This window comes from Oncorhynchus mykiss, chromosome 27, assembly GCF_013265735.2.
Source record: "Oncorhynchus mykiss isolate Arlee chromosome 27, USDA_OmykA_1.1, whole genome shotgun sequence".
Taxonomy (NCBI): domain Eukaryota; kingdom Metazoa; phylum Chordata; class Actinopteri; order Salmoniformes; family Salmonidae; genus Oncorhynchus; species Oncorhynchus mykiss.
This window is the reverse complement of record NC_048591.1, coordinates 947506-967544: the sequence shown is the minus strand read 5'-3', so window position 1 is coordinate 967544 and position 20039 is coordinate 947506. Positions and strand designations below refer to the sequence as shown.

Below are 20039 nucleotides of genomic sequence, written 5' to 3'. Positions count from 1 at the left end.
CCTGAGCTCAATTTCGAGTCTCATAGCAAAGGGTCTGAATACTAATGTAAATAAGTTATTTCTGTTTTTTGTTCTTAATACATTAGCAAAAATTACAAAAAAAGGTTTTCGCTTTGTCAATGTGGGCTAATCTATTCTAGATTGATAAGGGAAAAAACGATTTAATCCATTTTAGAATAAAGCTGTAACACAACAAAATGTGGAAAAAGTCATGGGCTCTGAATATTTTCCGAATGCACTGGAGGTGTAAAGCCATAACACATTTGTTTTTCAAGAAGCAGACCATGATAGATAATGTCAAATAGTCTAACAAAACAGCCCAACAATATTTTTATCATTAATTTCTCTCAGCCAATCATCAGTCATTTGTGTAAGCGTTGTGCTTCTTGACTGTCCTTCCCTAAGCGTGCAGAAAGTCTGTTGTCAATTTGTTAACTGTAAAATACCATTGTAGCTGTTCAAACACAATTTTTTCCTAAGTTTACTAAGGGTTGGTAACAGGCTGATTGGTCGGCTATTTGAGCCACTAAAGGGGGCTTTACTATTCTTAGGTAGGGGAAAGACTTTTGCTTCCCTCCAGGCCTGAGGGCACACACTTTCTAGTAGGCTTAAATTGAAGATATGGCAAATGGTAGTGACAATATCGTCCGCTATTATCCTCAGTAATTTTCCATCCAAGTTGTCAGACCCCGGTGGCTCTTCTACACTCACTTCTACAGATATAATATGATTACTATTGTGGCACATGTACATGCCAGTTTTCTAAAGCAGGAGAATAATCCTGCAGCAACAGCTAATTTGATTTATTATGTGGATTATAATACATTTACTTTAATGTAGGGGTTGCTAAATTTTTAGTTGAAATTTCAAAGTTGAAATTACAAACTTTAGAAGCCTTTTTCAAATTAAAATACACAACAAGTTTGCATTTTCTTCTTTGCAGGAAAAGTCTCAGCAGCAAAAGAGTGATCAAATTAAGATCCTACATCTGTATATGTAGGTAGTACATTTATGTTAAAGTTTTCAAATAGTACAAACTATTTCTGCATATTCTGAACATTGATTTGTACACTTCAAAATGGTGTTTTGACATTGGGCTTTTAATCAAAGTTATTGTGAACAGGAAGCAGCAACAGCATAATTTTAAACTTATGTTTATGAATATAAATGGTACTTTCAATATTAAAGAGTATTTCCAAGAGTATTTTTCTAAGTCAAGTCAAAACTTCTGAATGAGTCCAAAAACACGCTTGATTTATTTGATGATATACCAGAAATCGTGAAAACGAGTTTGCCTTGCCTTCCTGCTTGAGTACCTGCACCTCTTATAGAATATTTGCACTAAAGTATGAACGCTGTTACTAAAATGAAAATTAGTAACACCACCTTTTTCATTCCACTTTAAGCATGGAATCTTAACCTACCCATGTGTTCATTCAGATGCTTTGTGGGTTGTGGATGTATCCAGGTTGTTTTTTAGGGTTTGACGCAGGGTTCATGTTTTACAGGGCTTCCAAGGCATTAGCGGCCCTAGGGGACCTACTGGACCAGTTGGTTTGGATGGATCAGATGTGAGTATAAAGCATATATCATAGTCCAAAACGTGTATACGTACGCACAGCAGTGTTATAGAATATTGGACCATTGGCCTTTCATACATTTCTAATTCTCAAGCTATTTTTCCAACTGTCAACATATTCAAATGAATAGCGGACACGTACCGGATCCTCTTTGGTTGAGAATTTGGGCTGTGCGTCCTCCGGGAGGGTGGTTTCAGCTATGTCACAATGGGACACCAGACAATCGCGTCTCAGCGTCTGTGTATTATTTCTATTTCTAATGGATTATATTTAGAAAGGAACCTACCCAACTCTGTTTATGTACATTTTAAAATGTTACATTACGTTTGACAACACATTAAGTGTGTGCCCTCAGGCCACTACTCTAATACCTCATATCTACAATACAAAATGCATGTGCACGTGTGTGTAGAGTGTGTGTGTGTTAGCATGTGTATGCGTATGCGTGTGTCTGTATCTGTGTTTGTGTCTCTTCACAGTCCCTGTTGTTCCATAAGGTGTATTTTTATCAGTTTTTTAAATCTGGTTCTACTGCTTGCATCAGTTACCTGATGTAGAATAGAGTTCCATGTATCCATGGCTCTATGTTATACTGTGCGCATCCCATAGTCTGTTCAAGACTTGGGGATTGTGAAGAGACCTCTGGTGGCATGTCTTATGAGGTATGCATGGGTGTCCGAGCTGTGTGCTAGTAGTTTAAACAGACAGCCCAGTACATTCAACATGTCAATACTTCTTACAAAAACAAGTAGTGATGAAGTCAATCTCTCCTCCACTTTGAACCATGAGAGATTGACATGCATGTTATTAATGTTCGTTCTCTGTGTACATACTGGCAGCATGGCAGCCAGCCGTGCTGCTCTGTTCTGAGCCAATTATAATTTTTTCCCTCTTTGTGGCATGAGACCACGAGACCACACGACCAGACAGTAGAGCAGGAGTGACAAAACTAGGGGCTCTAGGACCTACCTTGTTGATAGTGTTGTTAAGAAGGCAGATCAGATCTTTATTATGAACAGACTTCTCCCCATCTTAGCTACTGTTGCATCAACATGTTTTGACCACGACAGTTTACAATCTAGGGTTACTCCAAACAGTTTAGTCACCTCAACTTGCTGAATTTCCACATTATTCATTACAGGATTTAGTTTTGTATTTGTATTTATTAAGGATCCCCATTAGCTGCTGCCAAGGTAGCAGCTACTCTTCCTGGGGTCCAGCTACTTTAAGGCAGTTATATACTAATTTAAATATTACATGGCATTACATTTCATAACACTTTAAGTGTGTTCCCTCAGGCCATTACTCTACTATCACATATCTACAATACAAAATCCATGTGTACGTGTGTGTAGGGTGCGTGTCTTGTCAAGTGTATGTGTGTCTGTGCCTGTGTGTATCTCTTCACAGTCCCCACTGCTTCTTAAAGTGTTTTTTTATTTGTATTTTTTTATCTGATTCTACTGCTTGCATCAGTTACCTGATGTGGAATAGACTTCAAAGTAGCCATGGCTCTATGTAGTACTGTGCTCCTCCCATACTCTGTACTTGACTTGGAAATTGTGAAGAGACCTTGTGGGGTATGCATGGGTGTCTGAGCTGTGCTAGTAGTTTAAACAGACAGCTCAGTGCATTCAGCATATCAACACTTCTTATAGTTGAGGTTTAGGGTTTAGTGTATGATTTGTCCCAAATACAATGCTTTTAGATTTTGGAATATTTAGGACTAACTTGTTCTTGCCACCCATTCTGAAACTGACTGCTGTTGCAGTGATTTCACTCGCTGTAGTAGCTGATAGTGTTGAGTCATCCACATACATAGACACACTGACTTTACCTAAAAAGCCCTTGGCTGCTCATTAGTAAAGATTGTAAAAAGTAAGAGGCCCAGATAGCTGCCCTGGGGAATGCCCGATTCCACCTGGATTACGTTGGAGAGGCTTCCATTAAAGAACACTCTCTGTGTTCTGTTAGAGTTGAGTTGAGTTTATTTGTATTTTTACAGGGACAGTGCACATTAATCAACGTTTCAGTAATAGTGCCAGTTTTAGCCAGCCAGCTAATTTTCAACCACAGTCCCTGGGCAGGTTATTAAAAACAATTAAAATAACAATACAGACAATCATTGAGCAGTTAGCACACGCAGAGCAACATAGGACAAGCAAGATGTAACATGCAGACAGAGCCACATAGCACAAAAAAAACACAAGACAAAATACATAAAAGCAACAGTGTTTCCACACCTCACAAGCTGCAGACAACATGGAAAGTGACAAAACACAACTAGGGATTATGTTCACAAATCTGATTGGCCTTTAGCCATGCCTTCATGTTTTTTGTGAAAGTGTGATAGGTGGTACAGTTATGTGTGTCTGGTGTCAGTGTATTCCAAACATGGGAAGCTCTCACAGAGAAAGCAGATTGACAAAATATGCTTTTCCTTAAGGGAACTATACAGTCACCTCTCATGGCAGACCTGTGGATCTGCTGCCATATGTTTGGGTTTTCTGTTTAACAAAAGTACTGAGTGGAGGGGGAGCCTAGGATCTTGAATACAAGACATGCATCTGTGTATTGCACAAGATTATTCCAACTCAGGAGCTCATGCTTTCTGAGGATGTAACAGTGATGATGGCTATTGGACTTCCTATCAAGCACTTTGAGAGCCTGTTTGTAGACCGTCTGAATGGGTTTTAATGTTGTACAGCAAGCTTGGGCCCAACTAGTAAAGCAGTATGTTAAGTGGGGGAGTATCATAGATTTCAAGTACAGTTTTGCTACCTCTGTAGTCAAACAATTTTGTATTAATCGGAAATAAGATAGGTTGAATTTGTTTATTTGAATTACCTTTTTCCCCTTCTTTTTAAAAGAGAGGTTGGAATCAAGTTTGATGCCAAGGTACTTAAAATCAGATACCACCTGGAGCCTCTCCTCTGACAAATAAACATCTGGCTCAGTAGCATCAGTTGCCCTCTTTGTGAAGAACATGCAGACAGTTTTTTTTCACATTGTGACGTAACTTTTTATCCACAATATAGCAGGGGGTGTAAAGCCATATCACATGTTTTTCCAGTAGCAGACTATGATTGATAATGTCAAATGCAGCATCATCAGTAATTTGTGTAAGTGCTCTGCATGTTGAATGCCCTTCCCTATAAGTGTGCTGGAAATCTGTTGTCAATTTGTTTGCTGTAAAATAGCATTTTATCTGGTCAAACACATTTTTTTCCTAAAGTTTACTAAAGGTTGGTAACAGCCTGATTCGTCGGCTATTTGAGCCAGCAAAGGGGGCTTTGGGTAACAAAATTACTTTTGCTTTCCTCCAGGCCTGAGGGCACACACTTTCTTGCAGGCTTAGAATGAAAATATGGAAAATAGGAGTGGCAAAATTGTCTGACATTGACGCTTAGGCTGCGTTTACAGGCAGCCTAATTCAGATAATTTTTCAATTATTTGCATATCTTAAACCAATATGATCTTTTCCATAATGTGTCAACAAAAAACACAAATGGAATCTGATATCTTCACTCCTGCATAGGTGAATCTGAATCCTGGTACAAACCCTATCCTCCATATGAAACTTCTGTCTGGACGCTCAGATAAAAAAATATGTGCTCTGAAGTTTTTTTGCACATGACCCTCTGTTATAATAACAACCACCCCAAAATGTTAAGAAACAGTGACAGGAAATGAACATTGCACCTGTGTGCTACAACTGAATGTGCAAATCTGATATGGGTCACATGTAAAACAGAGTGTGGACAGTCAGAAAAAACATTGGATATAGATGGAAAATCAGATTTGGGTTCTGAGTGTGGCTGTGTAAACACTGTAGTGCACTATATAAGGAATAGGGTGCCATTTGGGACCCATTGTGTTTTCTCACTTGAATGTGTGTGTTCAATGTATACTGTATTTGTGGTACATATCGTACGTAGCCTGCAGTTTGTTTCTTTGTGTATTGTGTGTTCTAGTGTCATCCAAACAATCACCTTGAATTTGTTTAAAACCATGTTTATTCATAAGGATGTCTGTGTGTTTTTCCGCAGGGTTTAACTGGTTCACCTGGCCTGAGAGGTCCGCCTGTATGTTCCTACCTTTACCTAACTACCTGCTCGATTACACTTTCACACATTTTACTCTACAGACTATGAAAAGGGATAATCTAATATTATTTTATGCCACAATTGCATATTCAGTAACATCCCCTATGTTGAAAGCATTCTAAATCATATGAAACACTAGTACACGGCCCTCTCCATAGGCTAGCTTTAGTTGTATTTATCTGTCACACTCACTCTCTCTCTCTTTCATGAATTCTCTATCTCCCTCTACCTCTCCCTCTCACCCTGTCATTTTACCAGGGAGAGAAAGGAAGATCATTGCCAGGACAGAAAGGAGATGAAGTGAGTAACCCACAAGTGTGTCCATAACACCCCTGCAGGACAAGTATGGAAATCAGCTCTTGTGCTTCCAATCCATAAGGGCAAGGATAGTAGTGATCTTAATACTTATCGCCCCATTTCAAGGCTTTCTTGTCTAGCTAAGATTCTTGAAATGTACAACTTTTGCAAATGTATTTTTAATGTTAACCAATTATGGTGTAGGCCTGGGCATAGCACTATTACAGCAACCACTTTAGTTATTAATGATATTGTCAATGCTTTAGTCACTAAAATGAAATGCTGCTTTGTTTGTAAACCTGTCAAAAGTTTTTGATGCTGTTGCTCGTGCTATTTAATTGAATAAGTTGTCGTCAATAGGCCTGAGCTCTGACGCCTGTTAATGGTTTAATGATTATCTTAGTAACAGAACTCAGGCCATAGTGATTGATGGGGTTAAGTCTACATTTCTTGAGGTACATAAGGTGTACCACAGGGGTTGATTTTGGGACCTGTTCTCGTCACTATTTATATAAACACATTGGTCAAACTGTAAAATATTGTAAACTTCATCTTTATGTAGATTATTGTATGCTATTGCCCCGACTGTTCATGTGGCTGCGTAAAAACTACAGTCAGATTTTTATAGCTGTGCAGGAATCCCTTGTTGATTTAAAACTTGTGCTTAATACGGGCAAAACAAAATACATGTTTTTAGGGAAAGGAAAAGGGGGATACGTAGTCAGTTGTACAACTGAATGCCTTCAACTGAAATGTGTCTTCCACATTTAACCTAACCCCTTTAAACTCTTGTAAGAATGTTCACTCATTAGATGGTTCTCCAATCGAACATGTTCCCGCATATAAATACTCAAGCATTAGGATTGATATGGATAATACGTTTAAAAAACATAAAGATGAGCTGGTTAAGAAGATAATATTTAAAGTGTCCTTTTTCTATAAAAACAGATAGTGCTTTTCTCTAAGCATTAGGAAGTAGATTATACAGTCAATAATTTGATCTGTTCTTGATTATGGTGATATTATTTATCAAAGTGTAAATACTCATAAACCTTTGGATGCCATCTCCCATAGTGCCCTTCATTTTGTTACAGGTGACAGTTTTGATACTCACCACTGTATCCTATGTCAAAAGGTTGGCTGGACTTCGCTAAAGACCTGTAGATCTCTACATTACTCCCTTTTTGTTGACAAGGCCCTACTTCATAAACTTCTGACTAATCTACCTTTGCTGTTGAAGTATAGACACCTTGCCTAACCCGTTCACAGGATTGGTTTACTTTTGAGGTTTCTAGGGTCTCCACCGAGCTTGGTGAATCTGCTTTTAGTTTTAATGCACCGTATTGCTGGAACAAAATTCAAAATACATTTCATCTTGATGTTCTGGTGCTGTTTGGGTAATTTAAAGCATTGATTGGGGACTGATTTGTGGAGAAATGTAACTGTTTTTCTGGTTGATTTTGTAATGTTTTATTTGTGCTACCCATGACAGTTTTTTTGTATTTTAATATATATATATATATATATATAGTACCAGTCAGAAGTTTGGACACACCTACATTCCAGGGTTTTTCTTAATTTTTCTGAGTAAGCACAAACCAGATGGGATGCGTATCGCTGCAGAACGCTGTGGTAGCCATTCTGGTTAAGTGTGCCTTGAATGATAAATAAATCACAGACAATGTCACCAGCAAAGCACCATCACACCTCCTCCTCCATGCTTCACGGTGAGAACCACACGTGCCACGATAATCCGTTCACCTACACTGTGTCTCACAAAGACAAAGCGGTTGGAACCAAAAATGTCATCAGACCAAAGGACAGATTTCCACCTCTCTTAATGTCCATTGCTTCTGTTTCTTGGCCCAAGCAAGTCTCTTCTTATTATTGGTGTCCTTTAGTAGTGGTTTCTTTGCAGCGATTTGACCATGAAGGCCTGATTCACACAGTCTCCTCTGAACAGTTGATGTTGAGATGTGTTTGTTACTTTATTTGAACTGCAATCTGAGGTGCAGTTAACTCTAATTAACTTATGGGTAACTCTGGGTCTTCCTTTCCTGTTGCGGTCCTCATGAAAGACAGTTTAGTCATAGCGCTTGATGGTTTTTGCGACTGCACTTGAAGAAACTTTCTATGTTCTTGAAATTTTTGTGATTGACTGACATTCATGTCTTAAAGTAATGATGGCTTTAGTTTCTCTTTGCTTATTTGAGCTGTTATTGCCATTATATGGACTTAGTCTTTTACCAAATAGGGCTATCTTCTGTATACCACATGTACCTTGTCACAACACAACTGATTGGCTCGAACACATTAAGAAGGAAATAAATTCCATAAATTAACTTTTAAAAAGGCACACCTGTTAATTGAAATGCATTCCAGGTGACTACCTCATGAAGCTGGTTGAGAGAATGCCAAGCGTGTGTATAGCTGTCATCAAGGAAAAGGGTAGCTACTTTGAAGAATCTCAAATGTACAATATCATTTGATTTGTTTAACACCTCTTTGGTTATTACATGATTCCATATGTGTTATTTCATAGTTTTGATGTCTTCACTATTATTCTACAATGTAGAAATAAAGAAAAACCCTTGAATGAGTAGGTGTATCCAATCTTTTGACTGGTACTGTATATATAGATACAGTTTGTGTGTAAAGAATGTGCTGACAACTTCAACTGTGTATGTGTCATAGGGAGACCAGGGTACCCAAGGGCCCCCAGGACCCTTTGAGTTTGTGGACCCCCCAGAAGATTTCTACATCAAAGGAAGCAAGGTGATCAGGATGTCTTCTATAACATGATTATCATTGGTTGTCTGTGGGGTGGCAGGTACTCTAGAGGTTAGAGAGGCTTACTAGCAGCTCGAAAGTTACTCGCTCCCAAGTATACTACTAGCCAATGTCCAGTCTCTTAACAACAAGGTAGACGAAATCCGAGCAAGGGTTGCCTTCCAGAGAGACATCAGAGATTGTAACATTCTCTGTTTCATGGAAACATGGCTCACTCGGGATACGTTATCAGAGTCGGTACAGCCACCTTTCTTCACGTGTCGCGCCGACAGAAACAAACATCTCTATGGTAAGAAGTATGCCTTATGATTAACAAGTGTGATCATAACAACATACAGGAACTCAAGTCATTTTGTTCACCTGACCTAGAATTCCTTACAAGCAAATCTGACCACGACTCCATTTTGTTGCTCCCAGCCTATAGACTGAAACTAAAACAGGGAACGCCCGTGCTCAGGTTTGTTCAATGCTGGTCCGACCAATCCGATTCCACGCTTCAAGATTGCTTCGATCACGTGGACTGGGATATGTTCCGGATTGCATTGAACAACAACATTGATGTATACGCTGATTCGTTGTACCCACCCACAATTGTCGCCATTGTACCCACGGTACAATTCCCCAACAAGAAACCATGTATTAATGCTGCTTTAACTATGCTGCTTTATATCAGGGCAAGGCGATCAGAAACATGACTGAATACAAGCAGTGTAGCTATTCCCTGCGCAAGGCAATCAAACAAGCTAAGCGTCAGTATAGAGACAAAGTTGAGTCGCAATTCAACGGCTCAGACATGAGAGGTATGTAGGGTCTACAGTCAATCATGGACTACAAAAGGAAAACCAGCCACGATGTCTTGCTCCCAGACAAACTAAACAACTTCTTTGCTCACTTTGAGGACAATACAGGGACACCGACACGCCCCGCTACCAAAACCTGAGGCCTCTCCTTCACTGCAGCCAACATTTAAAAGTGTTAACCCTCGCAAGGCTGCCGGCCCAGATGGCATCCCTAGCCGCGTCCTCAGAGCATGCGCAGACCAGCTGGCTGGTGTGTTTACGGACATATTCAATCAATCCCTATCCCAGTCTGCTGTTCCCACATGCTTCAAGAGGGGTACCATTGTTCCTGTTCCCAAGAAAGCTAAGGTAACTGAGCTAAATGACTATCGCCCCGAAGCACTCACTTCCGTCATCATGAAGTGCTTTGAGAGACTAGTCAAGGATCATGTCACTTCCTCCCTACCTGATACCCTAGACCCACTCCAATTTGCTTACCGCCCCAATAGGTCCACAAACAACGCAATCACAATCACACTGCACACTGCCCTAACCCATCTAGACAAGAGGAATACCTATGTAAGAATGCTGTTAATCGACTACAGCTCAGCATTTAACACCAAAGTACCCTCCAAACTCGTCATTAAGTTCGAGAGCCTGGGTCTCGACCCTGCCCTGTGCAACTGGGTCCTGGACTTTCTGACGGGCCGCCCCCCAGGTGGTGAGGGTAGGAAACCATCTCCACCCCGCTGATCCTCAACACTGGGGACCCACAAGGGTGTGTTCTCAGCCCTCTCCTGTACTCCCTGTTCACCCATGACTGCGTGGCCATGCACGCCTCCAACTCAATCATCAAGTTTGCAGACGACACTAAAGTGGTAGGCTTGATTACCAACAACAACGAGACGGCCTACAAGGAGGAGGTGAGGGCCCTAGGAGTGTGCTGTCAGGAAAATAACCTCACACTCAACGTCAACAAAACAAAACAAAGGAGATTATCGTGGACTTCAGGAGACAGCAGAGGGAGCACCACCCTATCCACATTGACAGGACAGTAGTGGAGAAGGTGGAAAGTTCCTCGGCGTACACATCACGGACAAACTGAAATGGTCCACCCACACTGACATCGTGGTGAAGAAGGCGCAACAGCACTTCTTCAACCTCAGGAAGAGCAAAAACACTCACAAACTTTTACAGATGCACAATCGAGAGCATCCTGTCGGGCTGTATCACAGCCTGTTACGGCAACTGCTCCGCCCACAACCGTAAGGCTCTCCAGAGGGTAGTGAGGTCCGCACAACGCATCACCGGGGGCAAACTACCTGCCCTCCAGGACACCTACACCACCCGATGTCACAGGAAGGCCATAAAGATCATCAAGGACAACAACCACCCAAGCCACTGCCTGTTCATCCCGCTATCATCCAGAAGGCGAGGTCAGTACAGGTGCATCAAAGTTGCGACCGAGAGACTGAAAAACAGCTTCTATCTCAAGGCCATCAGACTGTTAAACAGCCATCACTAACATTGAGTGGCTGCTGCCAACATACTGACTCAAATCTGTAGCCACTTTAATAATTATAATTGGATGTAATAAATGTATCACTAGTCACTTTAAACAATGCCACTTTATATAATGTTTACATACCCGACATTACTCATCTCGTATGTATATACATTACTCTATACCAAATCCAAATCCAATCAAATCAAATTTATTTATATAGCCCTTCGTACATCAGCTGATATCTCAAAGTGCTGTACAGAAACCTAGCCTAAAACCCCAAACAGCAAGAAATGCAGGTGTAGAAGCACGGTGGCTAGGAAAAACTCGCTAGAAAGGCCAAAACCTAGGAAGAAACCTAGAGAGGAACCAGGCTATGAGGGGTGGCCAGTCCTCTTCTGGCTGTGCCGGGTGGAGATTATAACAGAACATGGCCAAGATGTTCAGATGTTCATAAATGACCAGCATGGTCAAATAATAATAATCACAGGCAGAACAGTTGAAACTGGAGCAGCAGCACGGCCAGGTGGCCTGGGGACCCAACTCTGTCCCTTAGTCACTGTCACTAGCAAGCTACTCAGGGACGGTTGCCTTACGTACATAGTCATTGAACACTGGTCACTTTAATAATGATTACTTACTATTTACATATCTACTGCTGTACAACATTTTTAACATTTAAAAATGTTTCATTATTGTGTGCTTGTTGGACATTTACTGCATTGATTGATAGGAACATACGCATTTTTCTGCACCCGCCATACCATCTGCTAAACTGTGTAATACATTTTTACTTTACTTGATAGGACTCTTAATAATAGCGATGATTCAACTTGACAGTTAGCCCAGTTGATTAGAGTACTTTGGCATCATTTGCAGGCCGAACAAAGAGCCTGAACACTGAGCTGATGAACAAGAGAACACCTCTTTTTCCCCTCCTACTATCTACTGCATCTTGCCAATGCCGTTCGGCCATCGCTCATCCATATCTTCATATGTACATATTCTTATTCATTCCTTTACACTTGTGTGTATAAGGTAGTTGTTGTGAAATTGTTAGATTACTTGTTAGTTATTACTGCATGGTCGGAATTAGAAGCACAAGCATTTCACTACACTCGCATTAACATCTGCTAACCATGTATATGTGACCAATAAAATGTGATTTTATTTTATTTGGAACTCATGGCAGTTGGAAGGCTGTTGGTCTCTGATCCCAGGTACCATCTCCTGCCTTTGTGCACTTGACAAAGGAACTTAACCCCCCATTATTAGCTCCATCCAGGGGGACTACACAGTGGCTGACCCAGTGCCTCTCAATGTTTGTATGGGTTTTTGGGAAAGCCAGAATACCAGTTTCTGTTCTAAAAAATATACATCAAAGTATCTATTCTATATATTATTTCCTGATTCTTATTGATTGCCTGTGTTTTATTGCAGGGGAGGAGTGGTGTGAAGGGAGAGTGTGGACCCAGGGGAAGTGATGTGAGTACACAGAGCCAGCTGAATGTTGTTTATCATCATTACTTTGTGCATTCGTACGTATGTGCTTATGAGTGTAGGTGTGTCTGTGGATTCACTGGGGCTGCTCTTCTTTCCCCTAAAGTCTTAGTAGTCTACACTCTTAGAAAAATGGGTTCCAAAAGGGTTCTTTGCAGAGGGATGGTTTGACCAAGAACCATTTTCATCTGAAGAACTATTTTTGGAAGACGGGGGTTCTTTGTAAGACAAGGGGTTCTGCCTATAACCTTTTTCATCCTAAGAACCGTTTTCGGAAGAAAGGGTTCTTTGATGATTCTTTGGAAGGCAGGAATGATTCTTTGGAAAGCTTTTTTAATCTTTCTTTTAAAAAGTGCCTTGAGCATTAGTGATTACCTCAGTGTTTAAACGTTAACTCTCTAGAGTAGTGGTTCCCAAACTGATGATGCAAAAATACAATTTAAAGGAACTCAGTCCGGCTTTCAATTTACTCTTGAAAATTATAATGGTAGAATGCACAAGGTGCCATTTCGAAATTGGGTAGTGCATCATCAGTTTTCTCTCTTGTAATGTCAGTCATATCTTAGAGAGCTATTTATAACATGTTAGAAATGTCCAGATCAACTAGATAATTTCAGCTAATGTTATTTTGCCCATAGATTTTGTTTTAGTGTTTAAGTCACTCAAATATCGCATGAATACACATTAGGCATGGCAAAATGTATGGAATTGCAAGAAAATAAGCTTTAAACCTGCAACATTTTATCTCCACCAACAAGAGGGGTGTGAACAGTTTGTGTCATGAACAGTGCTTGTGCCCATAGAAATAGACGGGAGGCATGGAATGTTCCCCTGTGCTGGAAGGGGGGCATGAGTGGAAAAGTTTGGAAACTCCTGCTCTAGAGTTTAAAAAGATAGGTGAGACAATGTTTCAACTGTACCTTCAGTATATGAGAATATTTGTACCCAGCAAATCGTCCAGTGTTACCAGTGTAGATATTTCAGTGTAATATTTCAGTGTAACAAAAAGCTAAATTAACACTCAGTGGTGTAAAAAGAACCCCCTGTGCTGGTGAACCAGAGGTGAGTGTGATTGTGTCATTTTGACTCTCTGTAGAGTAAAACACTCAAAACCATGCTCATCATGATCATATTTCCCAGAATACTCTATAGAAAGAATATATTTTGGATTGTTTGTTTCAATATCTGTGTTTTTAGCATGTACATTGACTGATTGATTTGATGCTACACAGAGATAAATAACATACATGTTTCTAGTTGTTAGAGAATCTGTAAGTGGCTACTTAGATAGTTGTTCCAGTTTGCATGGTTCCACTTTGCGTGCCAGCATAATGTGACTTGAAGGCTTGATATGACCTGTAAACCAGGTGTTTTCTAAAACCAATCAATCAAATGTATTTATAAAGCCCTTCTTACATCAGCTGATGTCACAAAGTGCTGTACAGAAACCCAGCCTAAAACCCAAAACAGCAAGCAATGCAGGTGTAGAAGCATGGTGACTAGGAAAAACCACTGTGTTATGGTATAACTAGGCCGTCAAAGAAAGGCCTTATGATATATGTAATGTTTTGTCATAAATAGTTTAATTTTAAAGAGTTTAATTTTAAAGGGTTCTGGAAAGAAACCTTCAAATATTGAAAGGTTCTTACTAGAACTGTTCATGGACGGTTCAAAGAGGGTTCTTCATAGAGGGTTCTAGGTAGTTCAATGAATAACCCTAAGTACGTAGAGGGTTATAGGTAGAACCCTCTGCAAAGGGTCCTACCTAGCACCATAAAGGGTTCCCCTATGGCAACAAACCGAAGAGCCATATATGGCAGAGCTGCCGTAAAACGTGTGGTGAGACCCGTCTATCAAAGCAGCAGCACCGACCGAGTCAGTAACGTCGCAGCACATTTTTGTGTTCCAGTTCAACTTTTACCTTCTCTGTCTACAACTGAAACCATTAAAGACTATACGCAGAAAAGTTGTGGTCTTTGTATTTGAGCAATATGATTGGCCGTTCATTCATACTATGCTCCCACGAGTAAGTTTCTTGAGCACTCAAGCAGTACAGAAGTTGATAGCTACTTTCACACAGCACACGCGAGCTGTCCTGAGTAAAAAGAAGCGCCCATCAATCCCCACTGGGCACACACTGGTTGAATCAACGTTGTGTCCACGTCGTTGCAATGAAATTACATTGAACCAACGTGGAATAGATGTTGAATTTACATCTGTACCCACTGAATCTACTCGCTGCGCTCATTTATATTTGTGAATTACGAAAAGTAAACATTCAATAGTGAACATAGTGGTTCTTCCTTTAAAAGTTACGAGCTTATGCAGCGACCGTTTGTGGTAGATGGTGACATTCTGTCATTGCACCACACTATCACAAGGGTGAGTTAGAAAACGAATCTATCAGAAGTCTAAACTGTGGCAATTAATGAAGGCGTTTTCAGTCTGAGAGTCTCTCCTCTGGCACTATAGTCCTGCATAAGGCAACAACAACAAAAAGCTGTGTTCCTGGAGTTAAGAAAGAACTTGGGTAAATACCATAGGGGAATTTCACTGACAAATTTTGAAAAATAGGCACTGTGAGCTTTTGGTTTCTCTCCCTCTAAAAACAGAAATAAATCATTCTAAATAATAAACTGGCTTTATTTGCATATTAGTAAGAATGTCTCACACAATATTCAAGAATGGCCTTTTTCTCTTTATTCAGATTACAATCGCTCACTTTCGGTTATTTGAAACTAAATCATCTCCAAAATATCATTATGTTTTAAACAAGCCATAGAAAGGGAAGGAACTTGTCTCTCGGCCCTGCATTAAAGACCAAAATTGGTTAAAGAAAATTGTGATAAATAAAAAATATATACCACCGTCCCTTGCGCATGTCATTTTCTTTTAATAATGCATCCTTAATTACAAAGCGATGACTATTATTATTAACCCTGAATTATAATGATATAAAAGCCCCTTAGATAATCTCACAGACCAGATTTGCCCTAACGAAAAATGCCCCTTTAGAATCCTCCAATCCTCAAAGTGTAATTATTGATGGAAAGTCACGTCATTGGCGGAGATTCAGGCGGCATTGGTGGAGTTGAAGAGGACGAGGAACGAGATGTCACAATCCATACCAAGCAAACATGCAGGTGTTTATTTCAAATACATTTTAGTTGCAACAAGTTCGATCAGGTTACTTAAGGCTAGGCAGAATACTGCCCCCTTTGGAGGAATTGCGTAGCCATAGTAAACTGAAAAAAAATCTGTCAAGAATTGCTAATATATGCATATAATAATTATTATTGGATAGAAAACACTCTAAAGCTTCTAAAACCGTTGGAATTTTGTCTGTAAGTATAGCAGAACTCACAGGGCAGGCATTCTTCCAAACTAGTTTTGTGATCACGAAAGTTGGGCAACTTTGACGTGATCGCCCCCACCCTTCCCAACCAGCTATGGATCTGGGGACACTTTCTATGTCTTCCACTAGATGTCCTCATTTAGTAGAGCGTTTAATCGTTCAAATCCCGCGAGTTTTGGCCCTATGGGAGTGAATTGAGTGAGTGCCGCGAGAAAATACCTGTGCGTTAGGGCGCGAATTGGTCCCATCCATTCCTTTGTTCCAGCACTCCGGAGGAGAACTAACAATGACCGGTTGAATTGAAAATTGTTTTGTACGTTTAGAACATCCTAAAGCTTGATTCTGCACTTAGTTTGACCTGTTTAGTCGACATATAATATGTAATTCTGAAGTTTTGATGCGCAACTTTTCCGGACCAGAGGACATTTTGGGTGCATTTTAGCTCATATTGTTAGCAGATGCTAATACAAAGACACAAGACTTGAAACCAAACGATGTTTTGGGTAAGTATGAACCCTTCCAGTACATTCTGAACGAAGACCATCAAAGGTAAGGGAATATTTATGCTGAAATTGTGTGTTTCTGTTGACTCCAACATAGCGGAGAAATATTGCTTATATCTGAGCGCCGTCTCAGAATGTTGAATAGTGAGCGATTTCTTTAACGTTAAAAAGAAATGTAACAAAGCGATTGCATTAAGAAGCAGTGTATCTTTCTAACTATATGTAGAATTTTTCAGTATTTTCTGAACATGAATTCAATGTAAATGGACATTTATGGATATAAATGGCATATTATTGAGAAAAAAAAAATGTACTGTGTAACATGTCCTATTACTGTCATCTGATGAAGATTTTCAAAAGGTTAGTGAATGATTTATTTTTTAATCCTGCTTTTATAATTTTATATTTTCTGGGACAAAATGGCTGCCTCTTGTCTTCGTTTCGGTGGTGGTCTAATATAAATATGTGGTGTGTTTTCGCCGTAAAACATTTAAAATATCTGACATGCTGGGTAGATGAACAAGGTGTTTATCTTTCATTTGAGGTATTGGACTTGTTAATGTGTGGAGGTTAAATATTTCTAAGAATATTTTTGCGTTCCATGCGCCACGTTCCAGCTGAACGTGGCGCATGGGTTAGGGTTCCCAAAAGGGAGACCTACAGTGCCTTGCGAAAGTATTCGGCCCCCTTGAACTTTGCGACCTTTTGCCACATTTCAGGCTTCAAACATAAAGATATAAAACTGTATTTTTTTGTGAAGAACCAACAACAAGTGGGACACAATCATGAAGTGGAACGACATTTATTGGATATTTCAAACTTTTTTAACAAATCAAAAACTGAAAAATTGGGCGTGCAAAATTATTCAGCCCCCTTAAGTTAATACTTTGTAGCGCCACCTTATGCTGCGATTACAGCTGTAAGTCGCTTGGGGTATGTCTCTATCAGTTTTGCACATCGAGAGACTGACATTTTTTCCCATTCCTCCTTGCAAAACAGCTCGAGCTCAGTGAGGTTGGATGGAGAGCATTTGTGAACAGCAGTTTTCAGTTCTTTCCACAGATTCTCGATTGGATTCAGGTCTGGACTTTGACTTGGCCATTCTAACACCTGGATATGTTTATTTTTGAACCATTCCATTGTAGATTTTGCTTTATGTTTTGGATCATTGTCTTGTTGGAAGACAAATCTCCGTCCCAGTCTCAGGTCTTTTGCAGACTCCATCAGGTTTTCTTCCAGAATGGTCCTGTATTTGGCTCCATCCATCTTCCCATCAATTTTAACCATCTTCCCTGTCCCTGCTGAAGAAAAGCAGGCCCAAACCATGATGCTGCCACCACCATGTTTGACAGTGGGGATGGTGTGTTCAGCTGTGTTGCTTTTACGCCAAACATAACGTTTTGCATTGTTGCCAAAAAGTTCAATTTTGGTTTCATCTGACCAGAGCACCTTCTTCCACATGTTTGGTGTGTCTCCCAGGTGGCTTGTGGCAAACTTTAAACAACACTTTTTATGGATATCTTTAAGAAATGGCTTTCTTCTTGCCACTCTTCCGTAAAGGCCAGATTTGTGCAATATACAACTGATTGTTGTCCTATGGACAGAGTCTCCCACCTCATCTGTAGATCTCTGCAGTTCATGCAGAGTGATCATGGGCCTCTTGGCTGCATCTCTGATCAGTCTTCTCCTTGTATGAGCTGAAAGTTTAGAGGGACGGCCAGGTCTTGGTAGATTTGCAGTGGTCTGATACTCCTTCCATTTCAATATTATCGCTTGCACAGTGCTCCTTGGGATGTTTAAAGCTTGGGAAATCTTTTTGTATCCAAATCCGGCTTTAAACTTCTTCACAACAGTATCTCGGACCTGCCTGGTGTGTTCCTTGTTCTTCATGATGCTCTCTGCGCTTTTAACAGACCTCTGAGACTATCACAGTGCAGGTGCATTTATACGGAGACTTGATTACACACAGGTGGATTGTATTTATCATCATTAGTCATTTAGGTCAACAATGGATCATTCAGAGATCCTCACTGAACTTCTGGAGAGAGTTTGCTGCACTGAAAGTAAAGGGGCTGAATAATTTTGCACGCCCAATTTTTCAGTTTTTGATTTGTTAAAAAAGTTTGAAATATCCAATAAATGTCGTTCCACTTCATGATTGTGTCCCACTTGTGTTTGATTCTTCACAAAAAAATACAGTTTTATATCTTTATGTTTGAAGCCTGAAATGTGGCAAAAGGTTGCAAAGTTCAAGGGGGCCGAATACTTTCGCAAGGCACTGTACATGTAGAGATGAAAAACATTTTTTTAAATATTCTTTAGGCCTACCATAGGCGACATGAGTCTCACTAGTGTTGAGTAATGTGCTGTTAAAAGTGTTGTAGGTATTTTATTTATTTATTTTTATTTAACCTTTATTTTACTACATAAAGGTCTACTTACCCTGCTGGCATCTTGACCCAGTTTATGCCCTCATTTGCAATACAAACCATAACAAATTACAGTGGGAATAAATCGAAGGGGGTACAAGTTAGGAACTTCTCTGTTGGCCATGGAGGCATTTTAAAAACATGTTTTCAAACCCTTTTTCACAAGGTCTATTAGCAGGACAATAGACACGATGTGGTCCCAAAAACAGCTCTCTGACATAGGGTCCAGCATATCTCTTGATGATGTCATTGAATATCTTGCCAGCTTTGATTACATGCCTGGGCCTGCAGTACGCAAAGTTCTTTGTTTGTCAGACATCATCATTGGGTTGAAAACTACAGAACAGTACAAAACAAGAGAACACACATGGTTCATTTTCTTGATTTTCTTTTTATAATAATAATTCTATAGATGTATACAGTTGAAGTCAGAAATTTACATACACTTAGGTTGGGGTCTTTAGAACTCGTTTTTCAACCACTCCATAAATGTATTGTTTAACAAACTATAGTTTTGGCAAGTCGGTTAGGACATCTACTTTGTGCATGACAACAATTGTTTACAGACAGATTATTTCACTTGTAATTCACTGTATCACAATTTCAGTGGTTCAGAAGTTTACATACACTAAGTTGACTGTGCCTTTAAACAGCTTGGAAAATTCCAGAAAATTATGTCATGGCTTTAGAAGCTTCTAATAGGCTAATTGACATAATTTGAGTCAGTTGGAGGTGTACCTGTGGATATATTTCAAGGCCTACCTTGTAGACCTCCACAAGTCTGGTTCATCCTTGGGTGCAAGTTACAAACACCTGAAGGTACCACGTTCATCTGTACAAACAATAGTACGCAAGTAGAAACACAGGCAGCCGTCATATCACTCAGGAAGAAGACGCATTCTGTCTCATAGAGATGAATGCCCTTTGATGCGAAAGTCAGCTCAGCTCAGCTCATCGGGTTCTTGGTCACCTCTCTAACCAAGTCCCTTCTCCCCCGATTGCTCAGTTTGGCCAATTGCTCAGTTTCGAAACTTCTTCCATTTAAGAATGATGGAGGCCATTGTGTTCTTAGGGAGCTTCAATGCTGCAGAAATGTTTTGGTACCCTTCCCCAGATCTGTTCCTCAACACAATTCTGTTTCCTAGCTCTACGGACAATTCCTTCAATCTCATGGCTTGGTTTTTGCTCTGACATGC

At 40.0% G+C, this 20039-nt stretch overlaps 1 protein-coding gene across 4 annotated transcripts in view; it reads left to right on the top strand.

The window, feature by feature from the left end:
- The window catches only part of col4a4 (collagen, type IV, alpha 4), a 159474-nt gene that overhangs the window by 53427 nt on the left and 86008 nt on the right, over positions 1-20039 (top strand). For all 4 annotated transcript variants that reach the window (XM_021587194.2, XM_021587193.2, XM_021587197.2 and 1 more), the window contains 5 exons: positions 1509-1571; positions 5630-5665; positions 5945-5986; positions 8678-8758; positions 12497-12541. In XM_021587194.2, the coding sequence (XP_021442869.2) occupies positions 1509-1571; positions 5630-5665; positions 5945-5986; positions 8678-8758; positions 12497-12541 (267 nt within the window). The remainder of the gene's footprint in view (positions 1-1508; positions 1572-5629; positions 5666-5944; positions 5987-8677; positions 8759-12496; positions 12542-20039) is intronic.